Source organism: Cynocephalus volans, chromosome 13, assembly GCF_027409185.1.
Source record: "Cynocephalus volans isolate mCynVol1 chromosome 13, mCynVol1.pri, whole genome shotgun sequence".
In the NCBI taxonomy this organism is placed as follows: Eukaryota; Metazoa; Chordata; class Mammalia; order Dermoptera; family Cynocephalidae; genus Cynocephalus; species Cynocephalus volans.
The window spans coordinates 91402751-91418392 of NC_084472.1; the positions used below are offsets into that span (position 1 = coordinate 91402751).

The following is a 15642-nucleotide window of genomic DNA, read 5'->3' on the forward strand; positions in this document are numbered from 1 at the left end:
CTATGAATCCACACATAAACCATAAAGAAAGATTTTAATACCTTAACATGCAGTAAGTAATGATCCTTCACCTTCCTCTTTATGGCAGCTGAAGTCAGGAGGACTCCCTGCTGGTTAACGTCAAATGCTTTGTCCTCGTTCCCGCTCACGACAGTAAAGAAGAAGGGTGGACCATTATGAGAAGAATCCTTATCTGTTACTATTAGCTGTAGGACACTGAAACCCACCGGCTTATTTTCCTGCACAAAATTAAAAACAAAACGAAAATCTTTCAACACCACTAAATCTATATGGTAAGAGACATATGTGACTTTTCTATAATATAAAATATATAGAAAACAAAGCCTACTGCTGCTCCACTTGAAAGGAAGAGATAGAAGAGAGGTGAGGAGAGGGGAGAAAAAGGGACAGGGGTGGAGAACATTTATGAAAAGGAAGGATGAGTCGGGAGGAGGAGGAGTGGGAGGGAAGAGGAAGGTCAAAAGAGGGAGGAAGGAAGAGCAGCAGGAGAAGACATGATTAAGAAAGAAGCTCTTCCTAATCCTGGAGTCGTGAGAGCATCTTAAAAACCAGAGCATGAAAAGAAGAGAGATAAAAGCTTGGCTGCATCTTGAAAATGCTCGTCTTTTAGTATTGATAGAGACACCTCTAATTTTCCTTTTCCCATTTTTCTAAAAAGTAGTCTGGAAAAGAAAGATATTTCAAACTGAGACTAATGAAAGAGCTCTCGTTTCAAAAGGATTCTATGAACCCTCTGGCACTCCAAGCTTACCTGGATAATTACACTGTAGTTTCCCTTGGAGAAGACTGGAGCATTGTCATTCACATCAGACACATCAATGTTCACGGTCGTTGTGTTGACTCTGGGTGGACTGCCATTATCAGAAGCTTGTACTGTGAGTGTGTAACCTGAAATCTTTTCGGGGAGACATGACAGAGAATGCGTGTTCATTTTCAAAAGGCCGATGAACAGGGTTTAAATCAGAAGTGTCCGCCTGACAAGCTAGAAGAGCAGATCTCAATGGACTGTCACTGTCTGTCATCGTACCCTATATGTGGGTAATTCCCTAACCTACTAACAAGTGCACCATTAATACCATTTATTTTCTCTACAAAAAGTTATCAGTAGTGATTAGATTCTCTGATGACTCTCAAAAATGTACTCATTTTATTAAAGTGTTTTATCTTTAAAAACTGGCAGTTGTTAACAGAAATTAAGACAGAAAATAATACTAATGATTAGAAGAAAATGTTAACATATCTCAAATGCTGTTGCTGCAGTAATAATACGGAAGGCAGCCCTCCCTAGGGCCCAAACCTTGCTCTCAGCCAGAAGTAGACAGACATTAGCAGACTCTCACCCTTGAGGGCTGCTGACTCATTCCCAACACCTCAGGACACTCCAGATCACCCTCCCCCTCAATGTCACACTTGAACTGTACTTAGCTGTCTAAATCCCTCAAGATTATCTCTTTGTGACCTCCTACAAAACAAATTAAATCAAGTGAGATAGCTTCTTTCTCAGGGAGGTTCCCTGTTATTGTAGCTCTCTCTTCTAGAATGAGTGGTGGAAGAAGCCAGGAAGCTGGCTAGATCCCAGAGTATGTGCTGCAGAACATCAGCCCTGTAAGGTGTTCCAAATAAAAACGGGTTTTGAGGGCAAATTAGCATGGGAAACACCACAGGCCATCTCCTCTGCTATCTCACAATGGACATAAGGATATTAAAGAATCTGGGTTCTTTAGTCAAAAATACAAAATTGCACTCTGCCTAGCAGTACAGCAATCCTAGGCATGCTTCCTGAACTCTTGAAAAGTCCATACTCAAAAGTAATAGGTCAAGAAATTAAAGAATTGAGTCTCTGATGAGATGTCTCATCATGAACTCCCCAGATTCCTCTAATCTTTGATAGACCCATTATTCTTCTGTATTTGCATTCTTTACGATCACCAATTGTCTAACTCCCCAAACCAAGGCCTCCTGCACTTCTTCATGTCACCACTTCTCTGAGGGGCTCCCGCTCCACCTCCCTTCCTGTGAGTCTGGGTGGGATGGTGAATCAGTGGACGTCCTGCATGGCTTGCCTCTTGCCACTTGTTCCATCTCTCTCAATCCCTCGGATCACTTCTATGATTATCTTAAAAGGGCATGCACTGTATCTACATGTCCAGCTTTCAAGTCTCTCTAAGTCTGATTAAAATCTCTAAATACTAAATGAATAACTCTACTTGAATACACTATTTTCCTCTAAAAATGAGCATATCCAAATCACATTAATTAACCTCTCCTAGCCCCTTCAAGTTTATACTTTGTGACTTCCCTACTTCTTTTTAACAGTTCTACCCAGTGACAGCAAGACGGAAAAAAATCAAGTCGCCTCTGACACCACCGCTTTCTATGCAGGGCTGTATCTAAACTTTGTGGATTCTAATTTGTCCTCGTTTCTAAGTTTCTTCATTTGTCATTTCTCTAGATCCCACGGCTGCTTTCCTGATTCAGGTTTCGGGTGCCTCACAACTGATTAACTCTCAAAGGCTTTCCTGCTTTCCCTGACCTCTCACGACTCTGTAGCACTCATCTTCTAACATCTCCTTGTAATATTCCTCAGCTCACAAATATTCAGGAAGTCTCTAATACTTACAGCATCGAGTCTGAACCTTTGATCCTGGTTTTCCAGGGGACCCATAATCTGTCCCTGAAATACCTTTCTACTTTATCCCCCTCTACTTCTTTGTATGATTACTCCACTCCAATACAACTGGGTAAAGCCCCCTAAATCTATTCCATGGCTTCTATATCCACGTCTTTATTCACAGAATTCCTCACATGGAATTTCTTCTCTCGACTTCCATGGTTTTCCAAATCTCTCCTACTACTTAAAACCCAGCTTCTAGCTCCACAAAGTGTCTCAGAACACTGGGGCCAACAGTAATTTCTTCCTGAATACAATCTTTTATTATCCAAACTTCCTATCAGTATGAAACATATTTCTTCTGTTCTTCAGATTTTCACACTGTAATTGCTTTTCAAGTATTTAGATCTTGCTTGTCAGTTCCTCAGAAGAAAACTGGTCCCACCCTTCCAGTACTTCACATCATGCCAGCAGGTAAGAACACAAGGCACTTGAATTTATTGCTTTGGTAATTTGCAAATGATTTAAACCAAACTTTTCCACTTACTGTTTCCCGGTCTAGAAGTTTGGTCACTTTCACTTCTCCCTTGACAGGGTCAATTGCAAATGGACTTCCTTGATTGCCATCTGTAATTGAATAGTGGATGTGGCTGTTGGAAGGGCCATCAGCATCATCAGCCATAACCTAGAAAATACCACACTCCTGTTTAGGAGACAGCTAAGGAAGGGAGAGAAGTCTACTAAACAAATTTCTGATACTAATAGCCAACTGTTTTAAGACAATTACTTATAATAAAGTCAGTAATTGGCTGGCCTAACAAAAGAGATTTTCATATCTTATTTTCATAAGGAAATAGTAGGGGGAAAAATACACACCGTAATGACAGACTGCTCAAGAACAGCATCTTCACTGATGACTGTTGTGTAGGTATCTTGGCTGAACACTGGGGTGTTGTCATTGATATCTGTTACATTAACGTTCACAGTAGCCACATCACTTAATGAAGGTGTGCCTCCATCAGTGGCTTCTACAGTCAGGTAATACTCATGAGAGCTTTCATAATCCAGATTCTCAATGATGAATATGGCCCCTGTATAGAAAAATCAAAATACTTCCAGAACTCTATAATGCCACCACTTTTTCCTATTAGGACTGAAATAAAGAACACTTTTCAACAAATTTAGTTTTCATTTCAAAAGTTTAGTTACCATTTATGTATGCTTTCTAATTCCTTAATTCAACAATTAAAAATTATGAATTTGCCCATCCCTGGGATCCTTATTTATTTTTCTAAATTATTTTCCTGATATTCTTCATGATCTTTAAATTGCTTTTCTAGTCAACACTATTTACATACCCGCTATGATTATATCATCATATCTCTTCTAGGCCATACTTCACTATAGACTTCACACTAGTTTATTCAACAATATAAAATCATAAAAATTCTATTTTATGGCTTTTAACTTTCCTTTTCCTTCTCATACTTTTTAAAAGAGAGATGTATATCCTTTTATTTAATTTCTAGAATAACACTTTACTTATAGCTGGTCATTTAAAAAAAACCCTTTTTGATTTAACAATTAATTCCTTTAACATCTTTCCTTTTCATTTCATTATAGTTCATCCTCCTTAAAAAAGAGAATGGGATAAAAGAGGCTTAAAGATAACAATATTATGATATGTATTAAAAATACATTTTAAAAAAGCATAATCACATTCTTTATCTAAAATAGTCACATACAATTAAATACAGTTTGAATACAGCAACGTTTTACAATGTTCTAAGACTTATAGCTATTTTATATCACAAGTTAACAAGACTACAAAAGTATTTATGCAGTAAGAGTCAATAGCTCCTATGAGTTTTGACCTTGCTGGCAGTCTTTCAGTAAGTATGATTCAAAGTACTTGTTACAAATAACTAGCATAATAAAGAAGTCATTTCATAAATTATCAGATGCTCACTATAGAAACTAAGATCGAAGAGGCTGAAAGGACTGCTTTACTTGAAAAGCTACTTCACATGAGTTTGACATGGGAGATAAAAGGAGCAGTATTTGCAAGGTCCTCTGCTATCATCCCTTATCTTCACTAACTTGCTACCTACACCTTATGTCATGACTAAACTACTACAATGTGATGCTTTTATTTACTGTTTCAAGTTATTTTGCTTGTAGTTTATAATGGATAAACCAGAAATGTATTTTATTAAGTAGAACTATAGTCAGAAGTCTTCTAAACTACTTTCAATCCCACTTTAAACAACAACAAAAAGAAAACTTGAGTTTTATCTTTTTAGACCATCTACTGACAATATGTGATCTGTCACTTTGTATGAGGTAAACTGCCAGGCAAATCTGGCCTTTTTGGTGAAATAAAGGGCTTCTTCTCATGTACATGATAGGTTACCTGTTTTAGAATCTATGCTGAATTTTCCATGTTCGTTCCCACTTATTATGGAGTAGGTGATTTCTGCATTTGCTTCAATATCCCGACTTGCCGCATACACTTGAAGAACTTCTGTTCCAATAAGAATGTCCTCAGCCACTGTGGCACCATATTCACGGTATTCAAATACAGGAGGGTTGTCATTTATATCCAAAACTGATATAACAACAGTACCAGTAGCTGTCAGCCTCCTCGGCAAACCATGATCTACAGCTTTCAAAGTAAGGGTATACACTGCCTGTAGTTCTCTGTCCAAAGGCTTTTCTAATTGAATAATTCCAGATAACTCATTAATGGAGAATTGCCCATCAGCAGAGTTAATCAGTGAGTAGGAAATCTTTCGATTCAATCCTGTCAAGATATGAAATCATGTCAGAAGGTTTTATATCAAGAAATTTAAACTTATTTTTTTAGATGTAGCATATTTTAAAAAAGGGAAAATGCTAACATTCATTATTTAAAAATTCTTATGACTGTGATCTTGAAAAAATAAACTTTTTAGATTAACAATTTATAGAATTCAAACAAATATAAATATAATCTCAAAGGTATCTGGCTTTTTAGACTATTATATATAGGAGCCTATGCTGTAGTACTAGCAGAACTTTTCATATAAAATCTAGTATTTAACTTCAGGGACAAAGAATTATTTAAAAAGTAAGATTTTTGCTATTCTTCTAATTTTTCAGTATTAGCATGACTGAGGAAGTTATTTTATTCTCTATGAAAAAGCTATGAATACATATCCTACATCTTATTTTTTCCCCATAAAAATTTTGAAAGAAGTGTAAAACTAGAATATAGCAGTTACTTTTGTTACATTCCTATACTAGAACTTCTTTATGTCACTAATCATTTACTCACAAAATAACACTTCACTAATTAATTCTATAGAATACAAAGATCAGTTAATATAGTCACTAACCAGAATTTTAGTGACACCACAGATACCTTACAGCAATAAGTTCCCACGGCACAACTTTGAGACTTCAAATATTCATTACAAATGAATGAATTATTCTAAAGATTTCATTCTGCAACAACAAGGTATTCAACATGTGTGAAGTAAGGGGAGCTAAACAGGCTGAATTTGGCATGTGTTTTATAACAGAGGCTCTTAAGATCTCAGTGCAAAAGCATCTTCTAGAGGATACCTGCATCTGCATCTGTGGCCTGCACTCTGGTCAGCAGTGTCCCAGGCTCTGTGTTCTCAAACACAGTAATGGTGTAAGGATCAGCAGAGAATTCAGGGGCATTATCATTCACATCTTCTAATGTGAGCACAATATTAGCTTGACAGAATCTTCCACCTCCATCTGTGGCCTTGACCAGAAGATTATAAACTGCTTGCTCCTCGCGATCAAGGGGGGCTAATGTTTTCAGTTCACCTAAAAACAAACAAAAATAAATGAATTCACTTGAAATTTAAAATTAAATGAACTCACTTGAAGATGGAGCTGTAATCATGCATCTTATTTCTTCCCCTTTTTTCTTAGAATTATAAAACTGAGTAATAGCCTTCCTTTGGAGAACAATTTTATCAATGACAGACTCAACAACTATGTGAGCACAGGTTTCCAAACTTGCCAGCTGCTAGCTCTTTAAGCAATAAAGATCTGAGGCTAGAAACTCTTACATAGTATATATTGTTGCAAAAGTAAAATAGCAACCTAACTTTCCAAATTAAAAAAAAATTTTGACTCTAAAATTAGACTCATATATTCACAATTAGTTCTTCAGGGGGAAAATAAGAAAGCTTTCTTGATCCCAATTTTAACAAAATACAAATTATAAGAAGAAAACTATTTACAGATGAATAAAATATCATGAATCATTTTAATTAGGAAAATTCTAAATTTATGGTCACAAATTCAAGGAAACATGCTATATACATAAAATGGATAACACAAAGCTTGAGATAAATGTTAACTTCTGAGTTATTTTTTAAAAAGAATTTGTGTAAACAACTTCTAAATTTCAAATCCTTGGTTCAAGTAGGTGAAAATGTTGCTGTTATTTTGTCTCACCCCAAATTTCACATACTAAATTGTTATTTAAATTTCTAAAAGATCTCAATTTCATAGCATCAGAGTAAATATGAAAAGCACGAAATGTAACTTCAAATTCTGTGTGATCTAAAATCATCCATATATGATTTTGTTGGAATACACAATTATTTTTGTCCCAAACTCCATCATTACCTGTGTCTGGATTTAGTCTGAATTTTTCTGCACTTGAGCCAAATAACGAGTAAGTAATTTCAGCGTTGGAACGAATATCTGCATCGGTAGCAGAGACCTGCATGATCAATTTCCCAGGAAGGGTGTCTTCAGGAATGGAGTCTGAATATAAGGTCTACAAAGATTTTAAACGATATTGTTAGTATAAAAACATTTAAAGTCATCAGCATGACTGCCAAGGGAATAAAAGAAAAGAAAACCATTTAACTTTGGCCACAGAAAACATGGGAAATGACTAAAGTTAAAAACCAAACAGCTTTTAAAACTATTTCTCTTATAAAACACATGTAAAATAAGGAGAAGCCATGTAACAGTTAGCAACTCTATATCCTTGACAAGGTCTGAACAGATTATGAGAAAATGTAAGATGGCTCCATATTTACCTAAAAACTGGAGACAGTAAATACCTGTTACATCATATCTACTTATTTCCAAATATAGCAATTTATTGTTTGCTAGTGTTTCTAGCACATTATCAAATAATTGCGGTTGGGAGAGAAGCGATCTTCGTGTGATGGGTGAAAACAAAGATTCTCCAGGGTCACAGAGGGGGACAGATAAGGCTCAGGCCTTTCTATTACTCTTGCTTGATCCCCTCTCTCTTCACATGTGCCGCAACTCTCAAGCATAATAAAGAGTTGCTTCTAGTTTCAATTATTTAGGAATCCATGCTATAAGCAAATGTACGAGAAACAGATTAAGATTTTTGTTGAATTTATTTTCTTAATATGAGATCAATTATGGGTGAACTACATTGTATGACTCATGAAACAGGATATTTTGCAATACTGATGAAGTCAAATGATCTAGTGTCCTAGTTTTGTTATTCCCAAAGATGATATGCATTACGTCCAAATAATATGAAAGTGCTAAAAAACAACAAAAGATGCACATTTAGTTTCTGTAAGAGGATATATCCTCATATACATATACACACACACACATATATGTATATATATATCTCACATACAGTCACCAAAAAGTACAAATATGGATTGGAATTAACTCTTCATCCCTCAGAAGTTCCACTTTCCCTTGTGACTGATTTTTAAGAATCCATTTCCCTGAGAACAGCTCTGCCACTTTCTACTGCTCTAACACGTCTCATACTTCCTGCACCTGCAGAGTCCTCCAATTCCTTTGGCTCTCTTCAAAATCACTTTCCCCTCTATCCAGATTTCTCTTAATCTATCACATTCTTCTTCCTTCCTTTCTCTCAGTCTTTGTCCATTCATTAACACACACTCTTTAATCTGCAGCCAGGCATCCAACCACATTAGGATACCCAGACTGCCATCTCCAAGTCTGTCACAGAATCTAAGCGCTGTGTTTCACATCCCATCTTTTTTTTTTTTTTTTTTTTTTAGCTCTGGGACACTTCTGCTCACCACCCCACCTTCTAAAAGTTCTCTCCTCCTTCACCCTTGATGGCACTTGCACCAGTATCATTCTCTTCCTTCCATTTCTGCCTCCTCCTCTCTTTAAAAATACTCGTCTCTTTTTCCCCCTTTTATTAGTGTCCTCTCAAGTGAATTCAACGATCAGCTATCGGTAGAAACTGTCAAATTTACATATTCTCTCCTAATATCCATCTTCAACCTCACCATCTCTAAATATCTAAAAACGACATTCAACTGAATGTGCCATTGCCTTAAATTTAACAAATCTGAAATGGAACTCAATGTACTTCCTCTAAAACCAATTCCTGCTCCAGGCATATCTTTGTCATTGCCTTGGTCTTTCTTCCAAACATTCGTGTAGTAAACACTAAAGTCAATCCTGACCCAACACACGTCATGTTGTCACACCCAGACAGGGACCAAAGGCTACCAGTTGTCCCCATGCAGTGTCTTTTGTCATTTCATTCCTCTGCCTCCCCTGCCTATTGGATCATCCCTTGTTTTCACTCCTTATCTAAATAGAGGACACAATACTACCTAACTGACCTTCTTTAAGGAACTCTTGGCTCATTTCATTACCTTTCAAATATACAAGGATTCAAAGAGTCCCTATTTTCTCTAGGATAGAGTTCTAATTACCCGGAATGATCTCCACAGTCCTCCGTAATCGAGTTTACCCTTTCTCCACCCAAACTTTTTCCCCATAACTCCTAACACCAATTCCCCACTCTGGCACACTGTTACTTTGCCCACGACTGCTTTCATCCACACCTCCCGCTCCACTGTCTTTCTGCTTCCACTCCTGGTTATCTAATTACTCCTCCCAAAGGCTGGGCCCAAGCCCTGTCTCTGAACAGCTTTTCCTCATCCTCCAGCTCGAGCAGCTACTTCTGCTCGAGTCCCATTGCCCTCATCTTAACCTTGGAGGGTGACAGATCTTTTTGGATTTATGTTTTATACTCTCATTAAATGGGGAGCTGCACAGGTGCAGAAGCCAAATCACTAACCTCTCAGGTTCTCTAGTGTGTAGAAGAGCAAGTGCCCCAAAACAGTTTGTTAAAGCAAAACAGTTTTTTGTACAACTGATGGCCAGATATTTCTCCCAAAATAACCTTATCCCCAAATTAAGAGAATCTCTAGATGAAAAGTTTCCAGAGCATTTTAAGGTTAGATACAACTGTAATTCTGTCCATAACGTAGTTTTTAGAACAAGGTGTTTGACCTATTTAGCATTCCCCAAAATAGTTCGAAAGCTTTTCCAAGTCTTGCCCCAGTTAACACTCACCTCCGCTTCAACAGTAAATGACTATAATACAAAACACACTTGAATCACACCACAGAACTGAATGACAGTCCTATTGAAAGGATTAAAAAAGAAATTTAAATTCATAGTACACAAACCTAAGGGAAGAGCAGCCTACCTTTTCACATACTGGACTGTTGTCATTTGCATCAAGAACTTTCACTTCAACTATAGCTTTGGATGAGAAGGTCCCATCAGTTGCTGTGATCATCAGAAGATAACTGTCCCTTTTTTCCCTATCTAGAGGTTTCTTCACATAGACCTTCCATTCATTCTGTATATTTTCAACAGCAAACTGTCCCAAAGCATCTCCTCCTATAAATCAATGGAAAAAATGACAAATTTGTTGGCATAAGGAGAAAAATAAGTAACAGTAAAGATAAACTATACAAAAGATATATAATGTTATGGTTTAAAAGAATTAAGCATTTAGAAAAAAATTTGATATTATTAACATTCCTATTTACAAAAAAAAATATCAAAGCAGCATTTAAATGGATATTTTAACACAGAATTAAGCCAAATAAAATGTAATGACCACTAAAAACAAAGCTAGCTATTTTTTATTATAATATACTTATTATGCACTGTACATAAAGTTCAACAGAATGAGATAAAAATAAAAAAGTCTAATGAAACAACTATTAGCTTTGCTCAGGTAGAGAATCTGCAATGTAGTTTAACCAATGTTATTTCTATTTATTATAAATATTCTTAACTAAAATCATCCCTTCAACTCCCAATCTCCATAAAATACTTATCTCAGAATTTATTCGTCTAATACAATTTAATTTTAAATTAAATCATTTGGTTTACATATTTTTACCTGTTATGAAATATGTAACTTGTCTGTTAATCTCTTCAGAATCAGCATCCGTGGTACTTAAGATGGCAATCACGCCACCTGGCGGATCATCTTCACTCACAGTCCCTTTATAAATCTCTGCCGTGAATCGTGGTGGACTATCGTTGACATCAGTGACAGTAACATCTACGATGGCTGTGGAGGAGAGCTGAACCTTTTCACCATGATCTGATGCAACCACTTTAATCTGGTAATTGTCTCTCTCTTCATGGTCAAGTTCCTTCAGGGTTGTAATCCAGCCTGTTTCCACGTTAATGGCAAAAGATTCTATGACTTCTATACTTTGTGACTGATCTAGACTATACATAACTTGGCCATTGGGTCCTGAGTCTAGATCCGATGCCCTGATCTGGATGACTCTACTTCCCCCTGGTAGGTTTTCAACAATAAATGCCTCATATGGATTAGACTCCAAGACCGGGCTGTTATCATTTGCATCTTTCACTTGGATACTGACATCTACAGAAGCCACCACCTCATAGTCACCTAAAGTGCACCTGGCAAGTATGGAAAACTGATACCACTTAGTTGTCTCATGATCAAGACTCTTCTCTAGTTTCAGTCTCCCACTCTGTCTGTCAATCACAAAGAACTCATCCCTATTACTTTCGGGAGTATTCCCTTTGATTAGGCTGTAGAGAACAATCCCGCTATGTTCTGCTCGGATGAGATCTATTTCTGTTCCAATAGGCATGTCTTCTGAAACTGTATAGGTATAAAATGGTTCTGAAAATTTTGGAAGCTGCATTTCTGGTGGAAGTATTTTAACATAAACAGGAACAACGGACTCTTTTGGTGGAGACCCATTATCCACAGCTCTCACAAAGAAAGTAAAGAATTCATTTTCTAAGCCAATTAAGCTTTCTTTTGTAGTAATTACACCAGACAGTTTGTTAATTTCCAAATTCTCCTTAACGCTTTCAGAATCTGCTTCAATTGCATAGGTGACGTCTGCATTGGATCCTTCATCAGCATCACTTGCAAGAACTTTGAGGACTGATGTCCCTTTGGCAGCATTTGATCCGATGTTCACTTCATACTTGGTTGCTCGGAACTGTGGTGCGTTATCATTGTCGTCTGTAAGGATGACATTAATGGTGCAGAAAGCAACTTTTCCTCCAGCATCCTTAGCCATTAAACGAACTGAGATTACTTTCTCTGCTGGGGTTTCTCGATCAAGTTTTTCCAAAGTAAATATTTGTCCTCTCTCATTTGTGTAAAATCTATCTTTGGCAAAGTCATTTACAATATGGTAAGTAATGTGACCATAAATACCAGAATCCCCATCAGTTGCTTTAACCTCAATCACGAGGGTATGTAAGGGAGCATTTTCAGCTAGTTCCACTTCATACTCGTTTTGAAGAAAAACAGGACTGTGCAAATTGCCTCCAATTACAGTTACATGAACCTGAGCTGAACTTCTAAAAACTCCATCAGAAACAGAAATGTTAAGACTGTAAAATGGCTTCAAGGTGTGCCGGCGCAGTCTGGAGAGAGTGATAATCCCTGTTTTACTATCAATGACAAAATTTTTATGATCATTGCCAGACACAATGGAATATTCCAACTTATCTATGTCTGAACTGTCTGCATCATAGGCTTTTACACATGTCACAAAATGTCCATGAGTGGCATGCTCACTAATTTTGGCTTCATAAATTTGTTGGTCAAAGAGTGGAGGATTATCATTGAGGTCAGTGACATCCACGGTGACAATCACATCACTGCTTAGTGGTGGCATGCCACCATCAACAGCCCTTACAAAAATCTTGTGCTGCTGGAACTGTTCATAATCCAAAGTTCTGACTAGTGAAATGAGACCGGTGCTGCTATCTATGTGAAAATGATCATGACTCTTGCTATGATTCCCAAACATCTGGTAAGAAATTCCTCTATTTGGTTCTGAATCGGAATCTGTTGCTCTAACTTGAATGACAGATGTCCCAATTACAGATGCCTCAGACAGGGCTGCAGCATAAGACTGTTGAACAAACACGGGAGGGTTATCATTGATGTCTTCCACTATTATGTCAACAAACACTTCAGCATGAGTACTAGTCAGGGAGTCGGTTGCTCGTATGCTCAGTTTATATGCTGGGTGGGACTCAAAATCCAGAGGAGCAATGACGTTTATAACTCCAGTGTTAAAGTTAATAGTAAACTGGCTAAAAGGATCTCCGTCTGTGATACTGTAGAACACTTTCAACCCTTCTGGACTGTTGGCCTGTACATGGACAACTGGGCTGTGCATCTGGATATTCTCTGGAATCTCTGCACTGTAGAAAGGTTTTTCAAACACAGGCATGGCTTTATTCATAACAGTGATTGGAACTATAACTTCAGCTGAAAAAGCTGGGTCTCCGCCATCTTTTGCAACCACTGTGACAAGATATTCTTTATTTAAGGTATCAAGTTCAAATTGTTTTTTCAGTGAAATTTCACCTAAGGATCCAATTTGAAAGTGTTCATGATGTTCCTTAAGGTAGTAATGCACATCCCCATTTCTGCCACTATCTCTGTCTACAGCGGTAACATAGCGAATGACATGGCCTAGCTCAGTATCCACTTTCACAACAGCATAGTAGGGAAGGTTGACAAACACTGGTGCATTATCATTTTGGTCTTCTATGAGGACCTTCACAACAACATGGGCCACTGCTGCAGGCTTATGTTCTTCTGTCACTTCCACGACCACATCAAATGCCTCCTGCTGTTCACGATCAAATGGTATACCGGTGGTCGATAGCACCCCTGAAGTGCGGCTTATTTTAAATCTGCGATCTGGGTTGAGGATATGATAAAACAAAGGCTCATTGATTGGATTCCCAATAGCAGTAATGACAGCTAATGTCTTGGGTTCAGTGGAATTCTCTTTCACTACTGCAGAGTAGAAATCTTGGGTGAACTTTAGTTGACTTTCTTTGCTTTCTTTCACGTTAATTTTCACAGAGGTAAAGCTGGCAAATCTGCCATCAGAAGCTCTGATGGCTAACTCATAGCGGCTTCTTAACTGAGTTGTGTTTTGTATAGTTATAGTACCAGTCTTGTAGTTCATAAAAAACTTTTCCCCAATGTTGCCTTCGGTGATGGAATACATTAACTGTGAGAATGTGCTTGAATCAGCATCTGTAGCATTTACTGTGATGACTTTTACTCCTTTGTACGTTGGTAATAAAAGAGATGCTTCGTATAATGATTTGGAGAACACAGGAGGGCAGTCATTAATGTCAATTACATGTATAGTAACATTAGCTGCATATTCAGCAAATAAACGTGGTGTTCCCATGTCATGCACTTGTACAGTAAAGTGAAAAATACTTGTTTCTTCGTAGTCCAAACTCAGTACTGTATGAATAGCACCAGTGCTAGAATCAATAGCAAAATATTTGTGTATAGATGGTTCAACTATGTGATAAACAAGCAAAGCATTTGATTCTTTATCAGCATCAGTTGCTCGAATCACTAGTGGGACATTCCTGTCGGTCAGGACCACACTGTTAATTGAAGCCGATTCGCTAATAAGTCCTGTGTATTCTGCCTGCACAAAAACTGGTAAGTTGTCATTCTCATCCTGTAGATGCACTAGAACAGTTGTATTAGTGGACAAACCAGCCATGTTAGTTCCTTGTATTATCAATTTATAAATGGACAAAGTTTCAAAATCCAGGGCTTTCTGAGTGATGATACTTCCAGAATGTGGATTAATATCAAAAGCATCACCTATATTTCCATCTCTTATTTCATATATCACTGATGACTGACTGTGGGCTGTAACCATTCCAACAAAACTCCCAATGCTGATAGTTTCACTAATTTCAACAGAATATTCTTTTGATGTAAACTTAGGAGAGGCATTGTCAGCGATTGTGACAAAGATATGCACAGAAGTTATTTCACTCATTGGTGGATTGCCTTTATCTGTAGCTTTTACCATTAAATCATATTCCACTTGGTTACTTCGATCTAATTCTTTGGCAGTTTTTATAGAGCCCAAGACAGGATCAATTGTAAAAGAATATCCAATATTTCCTGGAAGGGGAGAAAAAAATACATGTTAGAGAAAAATACAAAGAACAAAAGAAACAGTAGTTGGAAAAGCAGAAACAAATAAAGATATCTTTAAAAATTATGCCCTGAAGTTAAGCAGAAATTTGGGGTATATCAGTATTTAAATGGAACCTTCAACTTGTTTCATTTTTATACACCTAAAGCAAGGCATACTTTTCAGAAATCATCCATAAATTATGAAAAGCAAGAAACAGAAGAAACACCACTCTGCACCTAAACCCAAAACTCACTCTGTACTGGCTGAACTGGGAATGTGTTGTTGAAGACATGGTTATCCTTTCATTGAAAAATTGAGTTAATAATTTTCCAAGAGTCCCTCAAAACTCTTCTGGAATATGTTTATTTTCAGCATTTACCACTTGCAAATTCTCGAGATTCTTATGTGTTATGAAAGGGAAGACATGAATTCACTAAGAAAATGCATATCAAGCTTCAAGAGAGCTGTCCCTTAATTTTAATATTCAGGGACCTGATGAATAAGTTTGTGCAACCCACTCCACTTTATAGGTTTTGAAGATTTTAACAATATTCCCTTTTTATTTTTTTTCAGGTCAATTTATCTTCTAGGTCAATAGTTCTCAACTAGGGGCGATTTTGACGCAATGGAGATATTTGGTGATGTCTGGAGATATTTCTGGTTGTCACAACTTGGGGCTTAAGGGTGCTACTAACATCTACTGGG

The 15642-nt window shown here is 37.2% G+C and overlaps 1 protein-coding gene across 1 annotated transcript in view; it reads right to left on the bottom strand.

Annotated features, from left to right (window-relative positions):
• FAT1 (FAT atypical cadherin 1) overlaps positions 1-15642 on the bottom strand; it is a 114087-nt gene that overhangs the window by 16974 nt on the left and 81471 nt on the right. Inside the window, exons 9-17 of the mRNA XM_063077103.1 lie at positions 10854-14921; positions 10146-10342; positions 7286-7439; positions 6239-6472; positions 5046-5435; positions 3509-3723; positions 3180-3317; positions 773-916; positions 42-239 (exon numbers count right to left, since the gene is read on the bottom strand). Of these exons, the coding sequence (XP_062933173.1) occupies positions 42-239; positions 773-916; positions 3180-3317; positions 3509-3723; positions 5046-5435; positions 6239-6472; positions 7286-7439; positions 10146-10342; positions 10854-14921 (5738 nt within the window). The remainder of the gene's footprint in view (positions 1-41; positions 240-772; positions 917-3179; positions 3318-3508; positions 3724-5045; positions 5436-6238; positions 6473-7285; positions 7440-10145; positions 10343-10853; positions 14922-15642) is intronic.